This window comes from Curcuma longa, chromosome 11 (assembly GCF_044706935.1).
Source record: "Curcuma longa cultivar G26 ecotype Majalengka, Jawa Barat chromosome 11, ITB_CL_G26_1.1, whole genome shotgun sequence".
Classification (NCBI taxonomy): domain Eukaryota; kingdom Viridiplantae; phylum Streptophyta; class Magnoliopsida; order Zingiberales; family Zingiberaceae; genus Curcuma; species Curcuma longa.
In genome coordinates, this window is record NC_133871.1 from 28,473,766 (window position 1) to 28,491,336 (window position 17,571).

The 17,571-nt window shown below is 38.3% G+C and overlaps 3 protein-coding genes and 1 pseudogene across 5 annotated transcripts; 2 read left to right on the forward strand and 2 right to left on the reverse strand.

The window, feature by feature from the left end:
- Positions 1-92: 92 nt before the first annotated feature.
- LOC141840860 (uncharacterized) lies at positions 93-4,025 on the reverse strand. Of its 3 annotated transcripts, none has more exons than XM_074728941.1 (2): positions 3,514-4,025; positions 93-396 (listed from the first exon to the last, which is right to left on the reverse strand). In XM_074728941.1, exons 1-2 carry the CDS (start codon positions 3,866-3,868, stop codon positions 329-331), a joined length of 423 nt encoding a protein of 140 aa, XP_074585042.1. In that variant the 5' UTR covers positions 3,869-4,025; the 3' UTR covers positions 93-328. The 3 variants fall into 3 exon arrangements, with proteins under 3 accessions (XP_074585042.1, XP_074585044.1, XP_074585043.1); XM_074728943.1 differs by having other exon boundaries at positions 93-385; positions 3,514-4,023; XM_074728942.1 differs by lacking the exon at positions 93-396 and adding an exon at positions 545-968 and having other exon boundaries at positions 3,514-4,012.
- A 1,680-nt stretch (positions 4,026-5,705) lies between these two features.
- On the reverse strand, positions 5,706-8,154 carry LOC141837516 (agamous-like MADS-box protein MADS4; annotated as a pseudogene).
- A 1,809-nt stretch (positions 8,155-9,963) lies between these two features.
- LOC141837517 (non-specific phospholipase C6-like) lies at positions 9,964-11,620 on the forward strand. Its single transcript, XM_074724897.1, has 3 exons — positions 9,964-11,035; positions 11,102-11,278; positions 11,349-11,620. The coding sequence occupies exons 1-3, from the start codon at positions 9,964-9,966 to the stop codon at positions 11,618-11,620; spliced, it is 1,521 nt and encodes a 506-aa protein (XP_074580998.1).
- A 2,518-nt stretch (positions 11,621-14,138) lies between these two features.
- LOC141838387 (heavy metal-associated isoprenylated plant protein 5-like) lies at positions 14,139-15,851 on the forward strand. The gene is made up of 5 exons (XM_074725836.1): positions 14,139-14,192; positions 14,282-14,486; positions 14,588-14,787; positions 14,889-14,976; positions 15,174-15,851. The coding sequence occupies exons 1-5, from the start codon at positions 14,184-14,186 to the stop codon at positions 15,788-15,790; spliced, it is 1,119 nt and encodes a 372-aa protein (XP_074581937.1). The 5' UTR covers positions 14,139-14,183; the 3' UTR covers positions 15,791-15,851.
- Positions 15,852-17,571: the final 1,720 nt, after the last annotated feature.

Here is a 17,571-nt window from a genome sequence, read left to right on the forward strand (position 1 = left end):
TATCATGAAATGCAATCTTCGCTTTTGATCAGTGGCCTCTAATATGCCATACCAACATCATAATCCACGTGGCAAAGCAAGTTATACAGAGAGCTTCTATTGAGGCATGCAAAAGATCGATGCTATATATTAAGCTCATTACAATGCAATTTGGTCGATTAGTATCGGATAACATCTCCATGAGTTCCATAGATAACTATGTAATGATTTTATTTAGAGAAAGTAAATGGTGTTTAATTTGTTCTCAGTCTGAACCTTGTCGCTCACCTATGGAGGGAGACAAAGAAGCCCAAAGGATTAGCTAGTTGTCTGACGAAGACAGATATACTCAGGGAAGCCTTGCAAAAGAAGATGGCAGCAACTCGTGTGCACTAAAAGATCCCACCTGCGAATTGACTAGAGGACCAGTAAAATTCGATCGTTGCTCCATATTTTAAACCATGATTAATGGTTAAATTTCAGAAAAGAGGATAACATCAGAAATACCCATAAAAAAGAGCCATTAATATTGCTTTTAAACTATTTGAAAATGGTGAGGAAGACATGTAAAATTTGCCTTAAAAAAAAAAATCTCCCATGAGTACATACATTTCTGGGTCTGTAGGGCAAGAACAAGTCGCTATTAAACCATTTTGTAAACATGACAATTCATAGAAGGTGATGTCGGGGAAATACTTGGAGTAATTAAAGTGCGACTATACAGTGAAAAGGAGACCCCTTGAAAGAAGACAAATTGGTACACAATTAGCAAGTACATGACTCTTAACAGAACAAGAAAAAACAAAGAAATTGGATAAAAGAGAGATTGAGCAGGCGCCAATTAATCTGGAGATAAGAGCAGTCATTATTGAAAAAGCATCAATTATCAAGATCCTTGATGGTTTCTGCCTCCAGTCATTTATAGGCAAACTATTTTATTTACTGCAGTTTGTAGCTCCAAGGTCAACTAGATGGAAGCTTAGAAAGCACTGATCCAACAAAATAGAAATAAGCATTCAGTAATAATTTCATTAAGAATTTCCCAAAGGAAAAACATAACTGAGTTTACATTGTATATAATACTCAATAAACTTAAATATGAGAGGTTACAATTATTCTAAAATATATCAAAATAACATACATGTTAGCACACGGTGTTAAAAATATATACATAACATTGAAAAGCAAGTACATGGATTGTCAATCAGTGTCGTGACTCATTATATCTAACTTGTTGCTTCTAAGATTGATTGCTTACATTTACTAGTCATATAAAGGAGGTTTGTCATATGAGGATGAGAAATGCTCTTGATATAGTCAATTGACTATTTCCTATAAAAATCTTGATCTCATTTTGTGTACCAGTATTAGTGGATGTCAAGAAGTTACAAAAAAGGAAGCTATATCCTAAGCAATATCATCTTAGTCTTCTGATGAGAAAAACTTTTTTGCAAATCACAAAAGCTGGACTATGCTTCAAGAGAATATGTTAGGAATAGGCAATGTGATCAGTGTTACTATTTAACAAAAAGAAGATTAATCAAATTAGAATGCAGAGCATCAAGATAACAATTGATAAAGTGGGAGATTCAGTTGTTACAATTTTCTTTTCTTTTTGCAGAATTTGAGCTTCAATTAGATAACCAATTCTTAGAAAATGAAATAATTATTCATATAAATCGGTAATTCAAATGGATGGACAAAGAAAAAAGACTTAGGGCATCTCCAATGAAAGGATTTTGGAACAAAAAAGCTTAAACCATTGTGGGTATGAGGTTTGAGATTTTTAGTTTAAGAGCAGTAGTGAAATTTCAAAGTTGCTTTTTTCCCTTAAAATTAACAATGTGGGTGGGGCCAAGAATTAATTAACAATGAAGTTTGAGGTTTGTAGGAAGATTTTTTGATTGTGGAGAGAGTAGTAGACTTTATGCTTTTGATGTGGTATTGATGTGGCATATTGGAGACTACAAAAAGGCTCATTTAGAGCTCTAACGATTGGAGATGCCCTTATGCAACTACAGGACTTGTCCCAATCATATTGGTGAAAGAATGTGAAGTCAAAGAAATATTTTAGACAAAAGGTGTATCTATTTTAATGTGTTGCCATCTAAAATTTTTAAAGACGTTACGATCATTATGGAAGAGTGTTCCAACATTACAAATGAACTACATTCTGCTAGACAGCTATTAATAAATGCTTTGTATGCTATGCTGTTCAAGAGATACGCATAAATAATACAGGAAAATAAAAATTCAAGATAGGAACACAATGGCATCATACCAAAGAAACAGAATATACACATGCATTGGCAATAGACACATAAATAGCATCCACAGTGCTAATTTTTCAATCAAATAAAATGACTTTCAACATTAATAGTCTCAAAAGAATTATGATATTTGACTTGTGACATCCCTACTGCACTTTTTCAATCATGCAGCATATACATTCTCTCAAGGATATTTTAATTTCTGGAAGCTATTTTTTCCGGCTGCATCAAGTTGCCTTAGATGTAAGTGGTATAAGCATCAGATTAAAATAAAAGAGCACATAATTAAATAAAAATCATAGGTTCTATGAATAAGATTAAAATACCGAGTGAAAATTGTACTACTTCTACAAGATGACAAGGATGTTAAAATACAAGCGAGGTATTTAAAATAAGGGAGGAAGTTCAAAGTGAAGGGTGCCTGTGCATGCAGTAACTCAGATTTGGATGGAATTGTGGCCATTGAAAGTGAAGTAAACAGGCATCATGAAGATGATATCGAATAGGGATATGCACAAAAAAAGTGAATATAGAGAAAAAAGATGACTACTCCTAAATCAGTATATCAAATGCATGGAAATAAGCAATTACTCATGCAATTAGCTGACTAGTTTCAATCATTGTCAATGCGAAAACTATAAAAATGTTTTTTTTTGAAAAAAAAAGGATCAGTGTCATCACCTACTGATGCAGTGTGGCATAAGAGTAGTTCAACACTCCAAATAAAGTGATACATAATTATGAAAAAGATAAGAGGTGCACTGCATTTTACTCCTTTCATGATATCCACATGAGGGCGATAAAATGATGCCATGATAGGACAATACTGACATCAAAATATGCCCAATCAAAATGAACAGTTACGTGTGCACAAACAAGAGCTACTAACTGAAATACGTGTGGATAAATATCTCTTTTTGTGGAACAATTTAGAGGATGAAAAGAGCGAATTACTGCAGGGAAAAGCCACGAGCGTAATTAGGAGGGAAAGAACATCGTTTATTAGTTTTTACGCTTACAAGGATATCTTAAAGATACAGTTGCGTGCAAAAGGTTCAGTAACTACCTACCGAAAATAGTTAAACTTTTTGGATAAGGGCATTCTACAGAATTTTGGACAAGACAGATGCAATAAACAAAACTACGAGCGTAGAAAATTGCATAAAGTATAAGAAACCAAATGGATCGACAATCTTGAAGGAGAATTGGAAAGACGATCCATTCAATCGATAATCAAAAATGGGGGAAAATACAGTTTTTATACCTGACATCTCCTTGGGGATGGAGGGACAACTATTGGGGCAAAGGAAGGCCCTCCCCACCGCGGACAAATTGGACAAGATCCCAGCGAAGTAGAACACCATGACGAGCCCGATCACCCAGGGCATCAGCATGAACCCGATGACAAAGGTGACGGAGCCACAGAGCATGAGCGCGAGCGACGCGCCGAGGAGGAGCGAGGCGAAGCCCGCAGGCGACATCCGCAGGGGCGGGCGCCTCCTCGGCGCAGGCGGGGCGCCGGCGGGAGGCAGGGCGGGGTGGGGCGACAGGTGCAGGAGCGCAACGAGGAGGGAGCAGAGCTCGGAGATTAGCCGCGACAGCTGGTCGTCGGTCGCCATCGTGATCGGGACTGGAGACAGAGAAATTGAAACCTAATCCCGATCAAGATCAAGAAGAAGAAGACGACGAAGAAGGGGAAGGAAGCGGTGGACGATAAATAAGGAAAGGAAATAACTTGATTGGAATTGCAAGCTTTATAAATAAAAAATGGAAATGGAGGAAAGAAACGTGTGCAAGTTTTGATTTGGTGGCAATCGAAGTCGAACAAGTTTTTTTTTATGTTTGGAATGTTTGACTTAAACAGAAACGACAACCATTGCCAACTGTACTGGGACATTTTTTATTTTTTTAATAAAGATAAAAACAATAATAATAATAATAAATATTATTATAATATTTTAGTTCTTATTTCTCTCACGTAAAATTAATATTCTTCAAAAAATAAAATTAATTTGAAGAAAAATAAATAATTTTTATAGATCATGAAATTTAAAAATATAAGCACTTTTAATTATTCTTTAAAAATATTTTTGATGGACCAAAAATATCAAAAGAATTATCAAATAAACTTATATTTTAAGAAAATAATTAAAATTTGCATTTTAAACAATAAAAAGAAACCATACAAATTACCGTAGGAATTTTCTCACCCCTTAATCATAGCACTTAAAGGCTATTATTTTTCTTAATCACTGAACCAATTACACCCACGTCATAATAATCTTCCGATTTGAATTTAAGAAAAAAATAGAATGAATCAAATAAACGTAAAATTTTCACGTAGGATTTGACTTTGAGTGGATTTAATGAAAACAAAATTGATCACCAAATTATTAAGAAAGGGAAGGAAGGAGATAAACTGTAGTATGAAATTGACCATTCACCTAATCATTAAGGATTTGGATTTCGTGCGATAAGCTAAATGATCACCGACAAAACTTAATCCTTCTATTATTCATATCACAATAAAATGCGAAAAAAAAGCTATCGTTGTGGTTTAGAGAATTTATTTTTCATATCACAAATTATTTTTGTTATTCTTGGCAGAAATAGTAATAAGTTGGTGTTCGATCTATGTTAATGTTTAGTTATTGATCACTATAAACTAAATATGCACCATCTATTTAGATGTCGCAGCACCAATATCGCTTAACTACAGTTTCACAGGATGAAGTAGATCAAACGTAATAAAACGATCTAAATCAGAGAAATAGCATTAATCTGATATTAGTAACAAATTCTAAATATTTAGGTGTAAATTAACATTAATTCAAGTTAGTTTTCTTTTTTTTTCTGTTCCCCTTTTCTGTATATTTTGCCTATTTGCAAACCAAACAAATTAAAAAGGTAAATCAAATGAGTGACTTATCATGTGTTTGTCTATTATTGCATAACTAGCTACTATAAAAGATAAAATATAATTAAGCCAAAAAAGGTACAGTGGAATTAAGGTAAAAAGATAAAACGCAAAGTAATTATGCAATAATAGCAAAAAAATAAGAGAACTGGGCATATATATAGCAGCTTAGTCATCACCCCTGATTTACCTCTTTTTGCACACTAGAAAAGATATAAAGAAAAAAAAACTATGAATAAATACATTAAATCTATCATAAAACCGAGGCAAAACATCATTAATAGTAAACATCCAGTTAGTTAGACTACTAATTGTTTGCCCATGTATTAGACCATGCATTATGACGTACGGTTTGTTTTGTATTTTTGCAAGTACACAAAAAAAAAGAGAGTATCTATAACACACATTTAGACGGTCATGATATGGAAGTTTGATTAATTACACACATTAATTAATTAAGGATGTGGACATGATCAAAACTAAGAACATCAAAGTTTTAGTAGTATAATTGTAGACCATAATTATTTCTGATATATGAATCATGCAAGCCATCCACTCATTAAAGTAGCAGTCACCGTACAGCTGGTGCCAACAATTTGATCAGATTGGTATCTGCACAGATCGAGCAAAGATATAACAATGATTTTTGCAAGTGCCAATTATAATATTAATGATTAAAAATTGAGTTGAGAGGATATATACCCGATTTGTGGAGCAGGTTGGCACTCTAATGGGTAGAAGAGACCATCATCACCTTGTGAATGTTGTTGTCGTCGAGCTACGGCATGAACACCACTTTCCCAAGCTGTGAACTTAATTATATTTGGCTACATTAGAAATTTAGAATATATGAAGCATTAAATATTCTAGGGTTTATATACCCTTCTTTGGAGGTCAGTCAGTTGGTCCAGCATCTGTTGTGTCTGCAAGAAATAATTGAATCAAGGACAACCTGAGATTTTTATACATATGATAATTATAATCTAATTTTGCACTGAAATTTAGGACCCTTGTAGATCTAATTTCGTTGAGTGACATATCAAGTTGTTTCTCAAGATAATCAAGCTCCTTGACGCTTAATGATCCCAAATCCTCGCCGAGAAGGTTCCTGTCGATAGTTAAATCCACGGAAATTGATTATTATATTCGGACTAAAGAAAAGAAACAATACTGAAGATTTATGTACCTTTTGTGATCTTTGTAAAGCCTCAAGACGAGCTTTAGTTTCATATACTCTCGACGATTGCTCTGGACAAGCTATAATAATTAGAGCCAAGGACTATAAATATATATGTAGATATATTTTGATTTATACGCCAAATTAAAATCTTAAATCAGATAAAGTAAATGTTTAAATGGCAATATCTTGCTTCCTGTGAATCGCATTAGTATCCTGAATTAAGCTGCTCGATCTAAAAAAAATGAGAACATCAGCGAAGTAGGTTCAGTTTAAAGACATCATGATATTCATGTCTTGTAATGGAGCTAATAATGATAATTTTTAGCTAGAAAGATTTAATGAGATTGAATTATGGTACCGAGGGCAAATAAATGCAAGAATCTAGGGATCATACGGAGAATGTAGAGTATATGTGTTTAATAAGACTTGGCTTTACCTAGATATACAATTCTACAACTATTTGGGAAAAATGATATGGAAAACAGAGATAGAGTGATATTTTGAAGTGTTTAATATGGGTTTATGTTGCAATTATGGTGTATATAACATAATCAGTTAACTTAGATCAATATATATGAGATGATCGTTTTACTTTGTAGGCAAAATCATAGAAAATATTTATCCAAGTACAAATGTTTGCAAACTGCTATGAATTCAAATTCAATTCAACGCGGGAATAATGGCTCATATCTAAAATATATAGACTTGAGTCTTGCACTATCAAATGCTAAAAGATGACAAATAGAAAATAGAACTTCCAAATAATTACAAGGTTTTTAACATAAAATGGACGCAAAGAGATTATGAGTGGAGAAGATAACCCCAAATTAGCCAAGGATTGAAAGACTTACCTTTTCTTTCTGTCAAATTAATTCAAGGACTCCTAAATAGACTCTTATGCCCAGTTTACTTGGAGGTGCGGAAAGGAAAACTGCGGAAAGTTTTCCTTTGCATGCATGCATCCCCTGTTTACTTTTTAAATTTTTTATGGAAGGAGAGAAAATTAATCCATCTGCTGATGAGTTTTCTGCCAAAATTGGTTCCTTCCAAATTGGGCGGAAAGCAAAGGATGGAATAAAAAAAGACATAAATGTCCTCTGTCTCTCTCTTCCGGTCTTCTTCCTCGCGTCGACCACTCGCCGTCGGCTTCATAAAAGCTTCCAAGGCAACGTAACTCCTGTTTTGTCAAAATCACATCTCCATATATTTTAATTGATTTGCCTCATTCATCCTGCGTCAACACTAGCTTCCAAGGCAACGTAACTCCTTTTTTGCCTTGTCAGAAAAAAATTGGGCAGTGGAAGGTTGTCGGGCGGCGGCGAGAGCGAGTAGATACTCGACTTCTCCTCCTCCGTCAAAGCATCTGCAGCCTTCTGCACCTCTTGCTTTTGAAGTTGCACCTGATCATTTGGCTCACGCCCACACTGGCGGCTGCCGCTTGCAGAGGATGGCTCCGACGCCCTTTGCAGAGGGTGGCACGCCCACACTGGCGGCTGTCGCTTGCAGAGGGTGGCTCCGACGAGGGGGTGACTTCGACACGAGGAAGAAGAAGGTGGCTTCGACACGAGGAAGAAGAAGACCACCCGCCAAGGAGGAGGTATTCTTCACGGGTATTTTGGATAGGGATATTTTAGACAATAAAGGTAAATTTTATTTTCCTTCCTTGATTGAGGTAAACAAAACAATTAAAGGATGAATTTTATTCACTTTCCATTCCTTTTCTCTAGATTTGTGTCATCCCTAGGTTTATGTTATCCTTCTATCATCCACTCCTCCAAGTAAACTAAGCATTAGAGAACCAACCGCATAATTGTTCGTAGGCTGGTAGAAAAAAGCCGTGCCGATAAACCGCTAGCGGTGGGTCCCGAGCTCGGTGGTAACGTGTCGCGTCAGAATTAAATGGGCGATGTGATTTGTGCTTCACGAAAGGGTCGGAATTACAGCGACGTAAATTAATTACCCAGCGTTATTCACCCGTCAGAAATCGACGGATGGCAACGAAAAAGCTGCCCGCTGCGGATGCAAATGACGGCGAAGTAACGGGTTGGATGGTGACGGAACCTTAGATGATGGATGGATGGATGGGTGATGGATCGTGCGACCCGGAGCAGGGATTTGTTCCTGCGGAAACAAACAAGACGCGGTCGAAATTCTTTTGTCGTCGTCGTAGGTTGCTAATAAAAACGCGCGTGAAAAAACGTGTACGTAAATAATTCATGTTGGTTATCTTGAGGATCGCACAGTGCTCTGTAAATAACCGAACTGCTATTTATACAGTTCTTTGAGCATTTTTGCGTGCTGAATTAAGTTTTGTTCAAGGACACTGCTCAATTTGAAGTTTGCCATCCTTTGTTCTTCTAGTCAGGGGTTTCCGAGTCATCGATCATGTTGACAAAAGAGTTAGTGGCCCTCACACTTAGCTTGTTTTGAATTATTAGTGCTCAATGAAGTTCCTCCAATAAGAGGACACACCGTCATATGTTACTTCATCGTGGTGGCCCTCTCTCAGCCCCGTCTACTGTTTGGTCTTCTAGTAGCAGAGGAAGAGTCAACTGTCAAGTCAAAGGTCAATAAATATTGTAATTTTTTATCTAGACAAAAAGTGATTTAAAGTAGAGATCAATATTCTTTAGATCCTTGAGTATAGAAGCCTAACTTTCTGTGAATTTAGTGGAGCACAAGATAGATAGGGGGAAAATTATGACAAAAGTTTAAAGCATTGTATCTTGCAAATCGGGTTTAGAGGTTACATAGAAATGTTTTCTTTTACTTATAACAAGTATCCTTTTTTTATTGTAGAATATATTCTTTTTAAGCTATATTAGGTGTCTTCTTCCCCCTCAAATTTTTAGTGTAATACGTGAGGGGTATAAAAATGAGGAAGAATAGGAACAACTCAATGTAAATATTTATTTTCCGACTCAATATGAAATTTTTTATCTCCATCCCTACTCCCTTCATTTATCATAACATGTGCATGACAAAAAGAATTAATGACAATATAAATAAACTCAATATCTTTATTTCTTTATAGTAAAGGCTTTAAATTAGTTGAAGATAGGGGTGAGTAAAAAGTTTAGTTAAATTGAATAAATCAATTTTTTAAAATTCAGTTTGATTATTTTGAAAATTTAATTTTAAAAAATTAATTATTTTAATCAATTTAGTCATTTTAAAAATTTTAATTTGATTAAATAAAATAAACTGAACCTCTTTAAATTGGAAAATCATAAGTTTTTAATTCTGAATTAACTGAATAGAAAGTTAAAATCGAATAGAAATGAAAAGTTTAATTAATTCAGTAAAAAAATTAAATTAATTAATATTTTATTAATAAAAGATACTTTCTATATAATTATATTAAGCATATTCATTTATTTATTTTAATAAAAAATACTTTACAATCGCACATAATCAAGTGTAAATGGTATAAGCATCATCTACTCAACACAAATGCAAAGTTATCTGTGCTTCCAAAATGATTGTGCACTTGCTGTATATCACCAAAATGTATAAATAACGATTTTATTATTTCTATAATTTTGTCAAACAATAGCTTTGATTGAAGCAATAAATAAACATCAAAATATTATCAAATTTGTGAAAGCAGATCGACCATGACGAAGCCTTCCCATTTTCCTCCTCTTCTTCTTCTTGGTCTCTTCGCGTGGTGCATTAATTTTCATGCAGCGCAGAATCCCATCAAAAACGTGGTGGTGCTGGTGATGGAGAACCGATCGTTCGACCACATGCTGGGATGGATGAAGCCCTACCTCGGCCTCCCCTTCGACGGCCTCACCGGCGAGGAGTGCAACCGCCGGAACGTCTCCGACCCCGCCTCTCCCACCATCTGCGTCTCCCCCACCGCCCAGTATGTGGACTCCGACCCCGACCACTCCTTCCAAGCTATCCGCTTCCAGGTCTTCGCCAGCGACAACGCTTCCTCGCCCGCGACCATGTCCGGCTTCGTCCAGGACGCCCTCACCCTCTCCGAGGAAACTGCAGCCGCCGTCATGCAGGGCTTCCCCCCGGCTAAGGTTCCGGTCTACGCCACCCTGGCGAGCGAGTTCGCTGTGTTCGACCGGTGGTTCTCCTCCTTGCCGGGGCCGACACAGCCCAACCGTCTCTTCGTCTACTCCGCCACTTCGCACGGCGCCACGAGCCACAACAAGAAACATCTCATCCGAGGCTACCCGCAGCGGACCATCTTCGACTCTATCCGCGACGAAGGCCGTGATTTCGCGGTGTACGCCGCCAGCTTTCCCACCACTCTGTTCTACCGCAACCTACGCAAGCTCAAGTACCTGTTCAAGTTCCACAGGTTCTCGACGTTCGCCAAGCACGCGGCTCGTGGGGATCTGAAAACCCTCAGCGTGTTGGAGCCGCGTTACTTTGACCTGTTCGGCAAGGAAGCGAACGACGACCACCCGTCGCACGACGTCGCCAACGGCCAGTGGGTGGTCAAGGAGGTGTACGAGGCTTTAAGGGCGAGCCCGCAGTGGAACGAAAGCCTCTTGATCATCACCTACGACGAGCACGGCGGGTTCTACGACCACGTCCCCACCCCCAACGTCGGAATCCCCAGCCCAGACGGCATCGTCGGGTCGGAGCCCTTCTTCTTCAACTTCGACCGCCTCGGCGTCCGGGTGCCCACCATAATGGTTTCTCCATGGATCAAGAAGGGAACAGGTAACGCATGCTACTCCGCGTCATTTGTAATTCGATCCGGTGATGTTGTTGCTATTGCTTCTACAGTGGTGTCGCGTCCGAATGGACCGACGCTCACCTCCGAGTACGAGCACTCTTCCATTCCAGCAACCATCAAGAAGATCTTCAACCTCAGTTCTGATTTCTTGACGCAGAGAGACGCTTGGGCAGGCACCTTTGACAACGTCTACTCCGAGCTGACCTCTCCAAGAACAGATTGCCCTGGTAATCCATCCATAACCGGTCTCCTCTGTTTCTTCCCACTAAAATGCCTCAATGCAAGCTCTTACTGCAGAACTGCTCCCCGTTGTGCCACCTCTGAGGGTAACGGAGTTGGACGAGAACAGAAGGATATCAGAATTTCAAAGTGAGCTCGTCCAATTGGCGGCGGCTCTCAATGGCGATCACCACATGATTGACTCTGATGTGATTAAGGGAATGAGCGTGAAGGAGGCTGATGCGTACGTGAACCATGCAGTTGCCAGATTCTTCAAAGCAAGCAAAGAGGCCATCAGGAGAGGTGCTGATGAAAACGAGGTAGTAGACTTGGCTACAAATGGACAATGAAAACGAAAAAAACATGGCTGATCATTGGGAAGAATGAATAATGTTTATTCATGTAACCAACTGTTTGCAATCCTATTTGCATACGAGATTTGTAGATTTGGAAGCACAGCAGTTGAGATTGTTTCAAATGAAGTAACTGCTGGTTTTATCAAAGCAACAAAGGAGGAGCATTCAAAAAATTAAAGTAGAAAAAGAAAAGAGAGAAGAAACTATACTGAAAAGAACAATTTACTCTTTGATGCAGAGGTAAAGTAACAGTCTACGTGATAGATCCCTGACTCAGTTAGTAGAAGTTCTGAGTGGCATGATCCGGACTCAATCAACATAGATTTCCATGGTGTGGCAACAACGACTAGCCAAACTGAGTTAATTTAGTCATGTCAACCTCTTCAACTCAACTTCCTCTTCTTCTGCAATTCCGTTTCATCATAATCAACTCAGTTATATCATAGAGGCTTCAACTCAACTTCCTACCTAGCTCTCGAGGAGTCTTCCTGATAAAAGTACATCTTTTGAGACTTATCTCTCGAGAAGTCTTTCCGATAAAGGCACCTCTTTCGAGGTCTATCTCTCTAGGAGTCTTTTTGATAAAAGCATCTCTCCTGAAGCCTACCTATCCCGAGGATTCCTCTCGACAAAGTCTACCTCCCAAGGAGTATTTCTCAACAAAGTCTACTTCTCGAGGAGTCTTCCAGATAAAGGCACCTCTCTAGAGGCCTGCCTCTCAAGAAGACTTCTCGATAAAGATACATTTCCAAAGGCCTAGCTCTTAAAGAGTCTTCCTCGATAAAGATACCTCTCTCGAGTCCTATCTCTCGACAAGTTTTTCCAATAAAGACACATCTCCTAACGCCTACCTCTCAAGAAGTCTTTCCCATAAAGACACCTCTCTCGAGGAGTCTTCCCAACAAAGATTACCTCTCAATGAGTCATCCTGATAAAGACGTCTCTTTCGAGTAATCTTCCCAACAAAGTCTGCATCTCTCGAAGCGTATTCTCAACAAAGCCTGCCTCTCTTGAGGAGTCTTCCCAACAAAAGTTGACCTCTCAACTTCTTGAGTAGTCTAACTTACTAACCTCCTTAGCTCAACTAACTTGGCCTAGTCAACCTCCTTAGCTCTATAGCTCGCTTTACATCGTTGACCTCCTCAACTCTGCATCTCTGCTTGGCACTGTCGACCTACTTAGCCCTTCAGCTCAATCCTACTTGAGCTCTTCAACTCAACCTGCTTGAGCTCTTTAGTTAACTCTACAGACCTCTTCAACTCAACTATTGAATGTGAGAAAAGTAAGGTGATAAGACCTCACTCTCTACTTGAACATGAGACAGTATAGTCACCTACAGAGCATAATGATATGACATCTCTCATGACAAACATATGATAGCATAGTCAATCGTGGAATGACGTGACCTATGCAACATGGTGATGTAACCTACACAACATGGTAATATGACAACCCCCACATGTGAATGTGGGATCAACGCGGAATGACATGACCCACAAAACATGACAATGGGACACCCCTATATCCTTAACTAATATCTCATTGATCAAGATATAGAGCACATATGGACATCCCTTCGCTCATGCCTAGGCAAGGTATAAACGGAAACCCGCACTTACGGGTGGAGGTATGTGTATCACCCATTATTCACTCGCTTTATCATATTTTTACTGTTGTTCTCCTCCTCTGGTCTTACTTGAACATTGGATTGGTTGAGTCCAAATCCGCCTAAGTCTTATTTCTAACACTCTTCAAGTCTTGCAAGGATCAGGTCAAACCCTTCTCCTCCATATCCTTAGAGACCAATCAACCTTGAAGAAGTTCACCGTTGGCTCACAGGCAGGAACCTTTTCCCATCCTCATTGAGAATCTAATGAGAAAATTTACATTTCAAGACAAAGAAAAAAAATCTCTATCTTCTCACTCAGCCTGTGCGTCTTCATGTTGGGCTAGCTAGGCACCAGTTGAGATTAAGTAATGCATGATTTGATCTGCAGATCGTAGGTTCACCGTTCAATCCAAGTCTGTCTGATCAGACTGCGACTCCATTAGATATGAGACGCAGCCCATCTTTGATCTGGTTCATTTGCCGTCTTTAAATAAAAGTGAGACATATGGAGACTATAACGTGCTTACATTGTATTCTCCAATCGGAACTAGAATGGGAAACTGAAGTCCATGAATGAGTTTTCCTCCACATCAGTTGTTCCTCAAGATCATTCCATCCGGATGACACATGCATGTGCCGGTGAATAGATATCCTAGGAGGATAAAAATAATGGAGTGTAATGGCATCCATCAAAGCTCTGTTCCTGAGGAGCACCAACGTTGCAGAAGCCGACATGAACGAGGACGATGACCGCGTGGATGAATGAATGACGCGTGTGCTCATCCAGACTTACCACATGCGTGCTCGCACTTCCCCACCAGCTTTTGTCCCCACCTTGGATCTCCTCCCATGACATTTGTTACCCTGCTTACTGCAAGCGAGAAGGAATAAGGAAGCAGAGGACTGCTGCTGCTTTAACGCTTGCTTTGGTTCAACGGTTAGGACGGCATGGCAGAGGTATCAAAATTGCATCTTTTGTTGATTTTCATTTGTTTGGGGAGTTGTTTCTGCTGATTCCGATGGAAAGTTGTGGTCTTGTGCAGCAGGAGGGGAAGAAAGAGGGGTCGAAGAAGGACGCAGGTGGCGAGAGCGGAAGCGATAGGGGCAAGAAAGAGGAGGAATTTAAGAACCCTCCGACTCCCCCTCCCCCTTCTCCTCCGCTGCCACCGCAGGAGGAGGTAGTTATGAGAGTCTACATGGACTGCGCAGGATGCGCCAGGAAGGTGCGGCAGAGCCTTCAGGGCTTTCCAGGTATTGGTCAATCTATTGAAGAAATTAATGACCCTTTTAAGCATTCAAAACTGAACCTTTGATGCGAATTTAGTTAAACTTTGTATTGGTTCGATTGGAAGGTGTGGAGGAGGTGGTGGCTGACAGCCGGACGCACCTTGTCGTGGTGAAGGGGAGGAAGGCAGCGGAGGATCCGCTGAAGATGGTGGCGAGAGTCCAAAAGAAAAGCGGAAAGAAAGTGGAGTTGCTAAGCCCCCTACCAACCCTGCCGACGCCGCCGGAGAAGAAGGTAGAGGATCAGAAACCTATTGGAGAGAACAAGGTCGAGGCTTAAGATTCAAATCGTTCACCATCATTATTTTTCTCTGCAAGTGCTATGCCTTTTCCACGTTCTGTTTTTACATTTCAATTGCACTGCAACAGCCGCAAGTGATCGTCGCTGTGCTGAGAGTTTATATGCATTGCGAAGCCTGCGCTCAAGAGATCAAGAAGAGGATTCTACGGATGAAAGGTCTCTATCATTATTCCATTAATTTCTTAATCATCCCATTAAATTTGATGGAAAACACGAAATCATCCTATTGGTACACGCGAATTCAATCCTTTTTTTTTAAATTCATTCTCACACTGAAGGAATCAACTCGACTAGACGTGCGATTGATTTTGAATTGATGCAGTATTAAAGGAAAGATTTTTCGTTGACGACAGGAGTCCGTTCAGCGGAGCCAAACCTGACGGCGTCCGAGGTGACGGTGAAAGGCGTGTTCCACCCGGAGATCCTGGCTGCATACGTCCTCAAGAGAACGGGAAAGCACGCGACCGTGGTGAAGCAGGAGCCGGAGGAGAAGCCGGCAGAGGATACCGGGGAGTCCAAGGCGGAGGAGACGCCGCCACCGGCACCGGCTGCAGATGGGGATGCTTCGAAAGACGAGAAGAAACCTGAAGGCAGCGAACAGGTTAACAAAGAGGACGAGGAGGGAGAAAAGAAGAAGCCCGAGGAGGGCGGCAGCCGCAACGAAGGGGATCAGAGAGACAAGAAAGCCGACGGCGATGCTGACACTAAAGAGGAGCAGAAGAAGACCGACGCAAAAAAGGAGGGAAAGAAGGCGGAGGAAGTCGTCGTCGTCGTCGACAATATGGGAGCGGCGGGGACTCCTATGCCTCCGCCATCGGTCGACGGCGACGGCGACGGTGCCGGCGGCTCAAGGAAGATATTAATCAAGGAGAACTACTACTACTACTATCCGAAGTACCCGGTGGAGTTCTTCGCGTATCCGCCGCAGATCTTTAGCGATGAGAATCCTAATGCATGCGTTGTCATGTGATCCTAATCAACGTTCGCTCGTCACTGCATGTGTTAAACTTAATCATGAACCCATACAATATATCGCGCATTTTGGAGCACTTTATAATCTTGAATTATACATTATGAAAAAACTATTTTTATAATTATTTTATAAACATAATTTTGTAGCATCTTTTAATAATTATTAATAATAAAGGTCCTACTTTACAAAATTACTCAAATATATTTATCTTTGATGATAAAGAAAGTACTCAATCCTAATTATTAATAATTATTTTATTCAATTAAGTTGGTTTTCTTTAGTCAGTTACATGGATCTTAGGGAATATTATGTACACAATCACATGCCACTGCATCAATTGGAAATATTTTTATATGCTGTAATTTTGTCTAATTTCAGAGAGTTTTATAAATTTGATGAAATTCCACCTTTTTATTAAATGAACATTCCAAATTTGTTAGTTACGTGAACACAAGCACCTTATCTGACCAACTGACCGGACTAACACGTGATATCCATGTGACACGCATGTCAAGTTACGTTGCACTTTTGGATTTTTGTCATTTCTGGACAGCTAACCGAAGTAGCCAATTTATAGGCTTTCTAAATGGATAAAGAAATTACGTCGACGTAACTCCAACCGAAATTTTACATTTCAGCCTCCAAAATTTAATTTGCTATGATATCTTTTAAATTTTAAAGCTATTTTATTTCTCAACTAATAGTATTATTTCATTACTTATATAATAATATGGTGCAAACACCAATAAATTAATGCTATAAATTTCAAAATTTCATATTCAAATATAGGAGCACCAAATAAGAATGTTATTTTTTAAGTTAGATAAATTTTAGGTATGAAATTAATTAAAATTCAGAGGAAGGTATTCAAAAAATAATTAAAAGACCAAAATATGGTTGAAATATTCATATTACACATTTAGCTTTCAGGGTTTAATTTTCGTTTTAAGTCTACTATCTCATCATCTATCTTATTTATTATATATATATATAATTGGATATCCCGTGCGTTTTGTGAGTGTGCAGCGTTTGCGATAGAAGATTCTAGATGCCCGAAAATATTGCGGATGTACAAAATATAAATAGTGGCATTTATAATTATTATTTATTTATTTACTTACATTTTTCTTTTAGAATTTAAGAGTTGCTTATAGTGTTAAGTATAAAATAATTTAATTGCTCACGAGGTGTGCGAAATAGAAATGTGAGATGTACAACTCAACTTACCTGTGAGCTTTTTTTTTTTTTTTTTTTTTGCTTAATCCATTGGGGAAGTATGATTAAGAAGTATTTCATAATTCATCCAATTTTATTTTTTTGGGTATAATACCCTTTTAATACAAGGATGCTAATTTACATTTTTTTGAGACAGGACAGTTTTATTTTATCAAAATGAAATCTCTTAGATATAGAAATATTAATATTCAATTTAAAATATTTATAAGTTTATAATGCTTATTTTTAACATCTAAAGTACAAGCTGATTAAAAATAGAGTAGCCTTTAAAATTTTCATTAAAATATCTTTTATAGAACGTTAGAAAGTATTAATGTCTTATTTATGATATTTAAAATTTTATAATAATTTTTTTTAATTTTACTTAAAAGATTGATAAAAATGGATACAAACTAATTACATTAATTTTTTTCATCGGAATAAAATTTCTAAAACATAAGAAAATATGCTAAATTCTACTTTCGATATTAAAATAAAATCTCAAAACTCAAATAGATTGTGAATCTTTATGTCATTTTAAAATTTAGAATGGTAAAGAATAT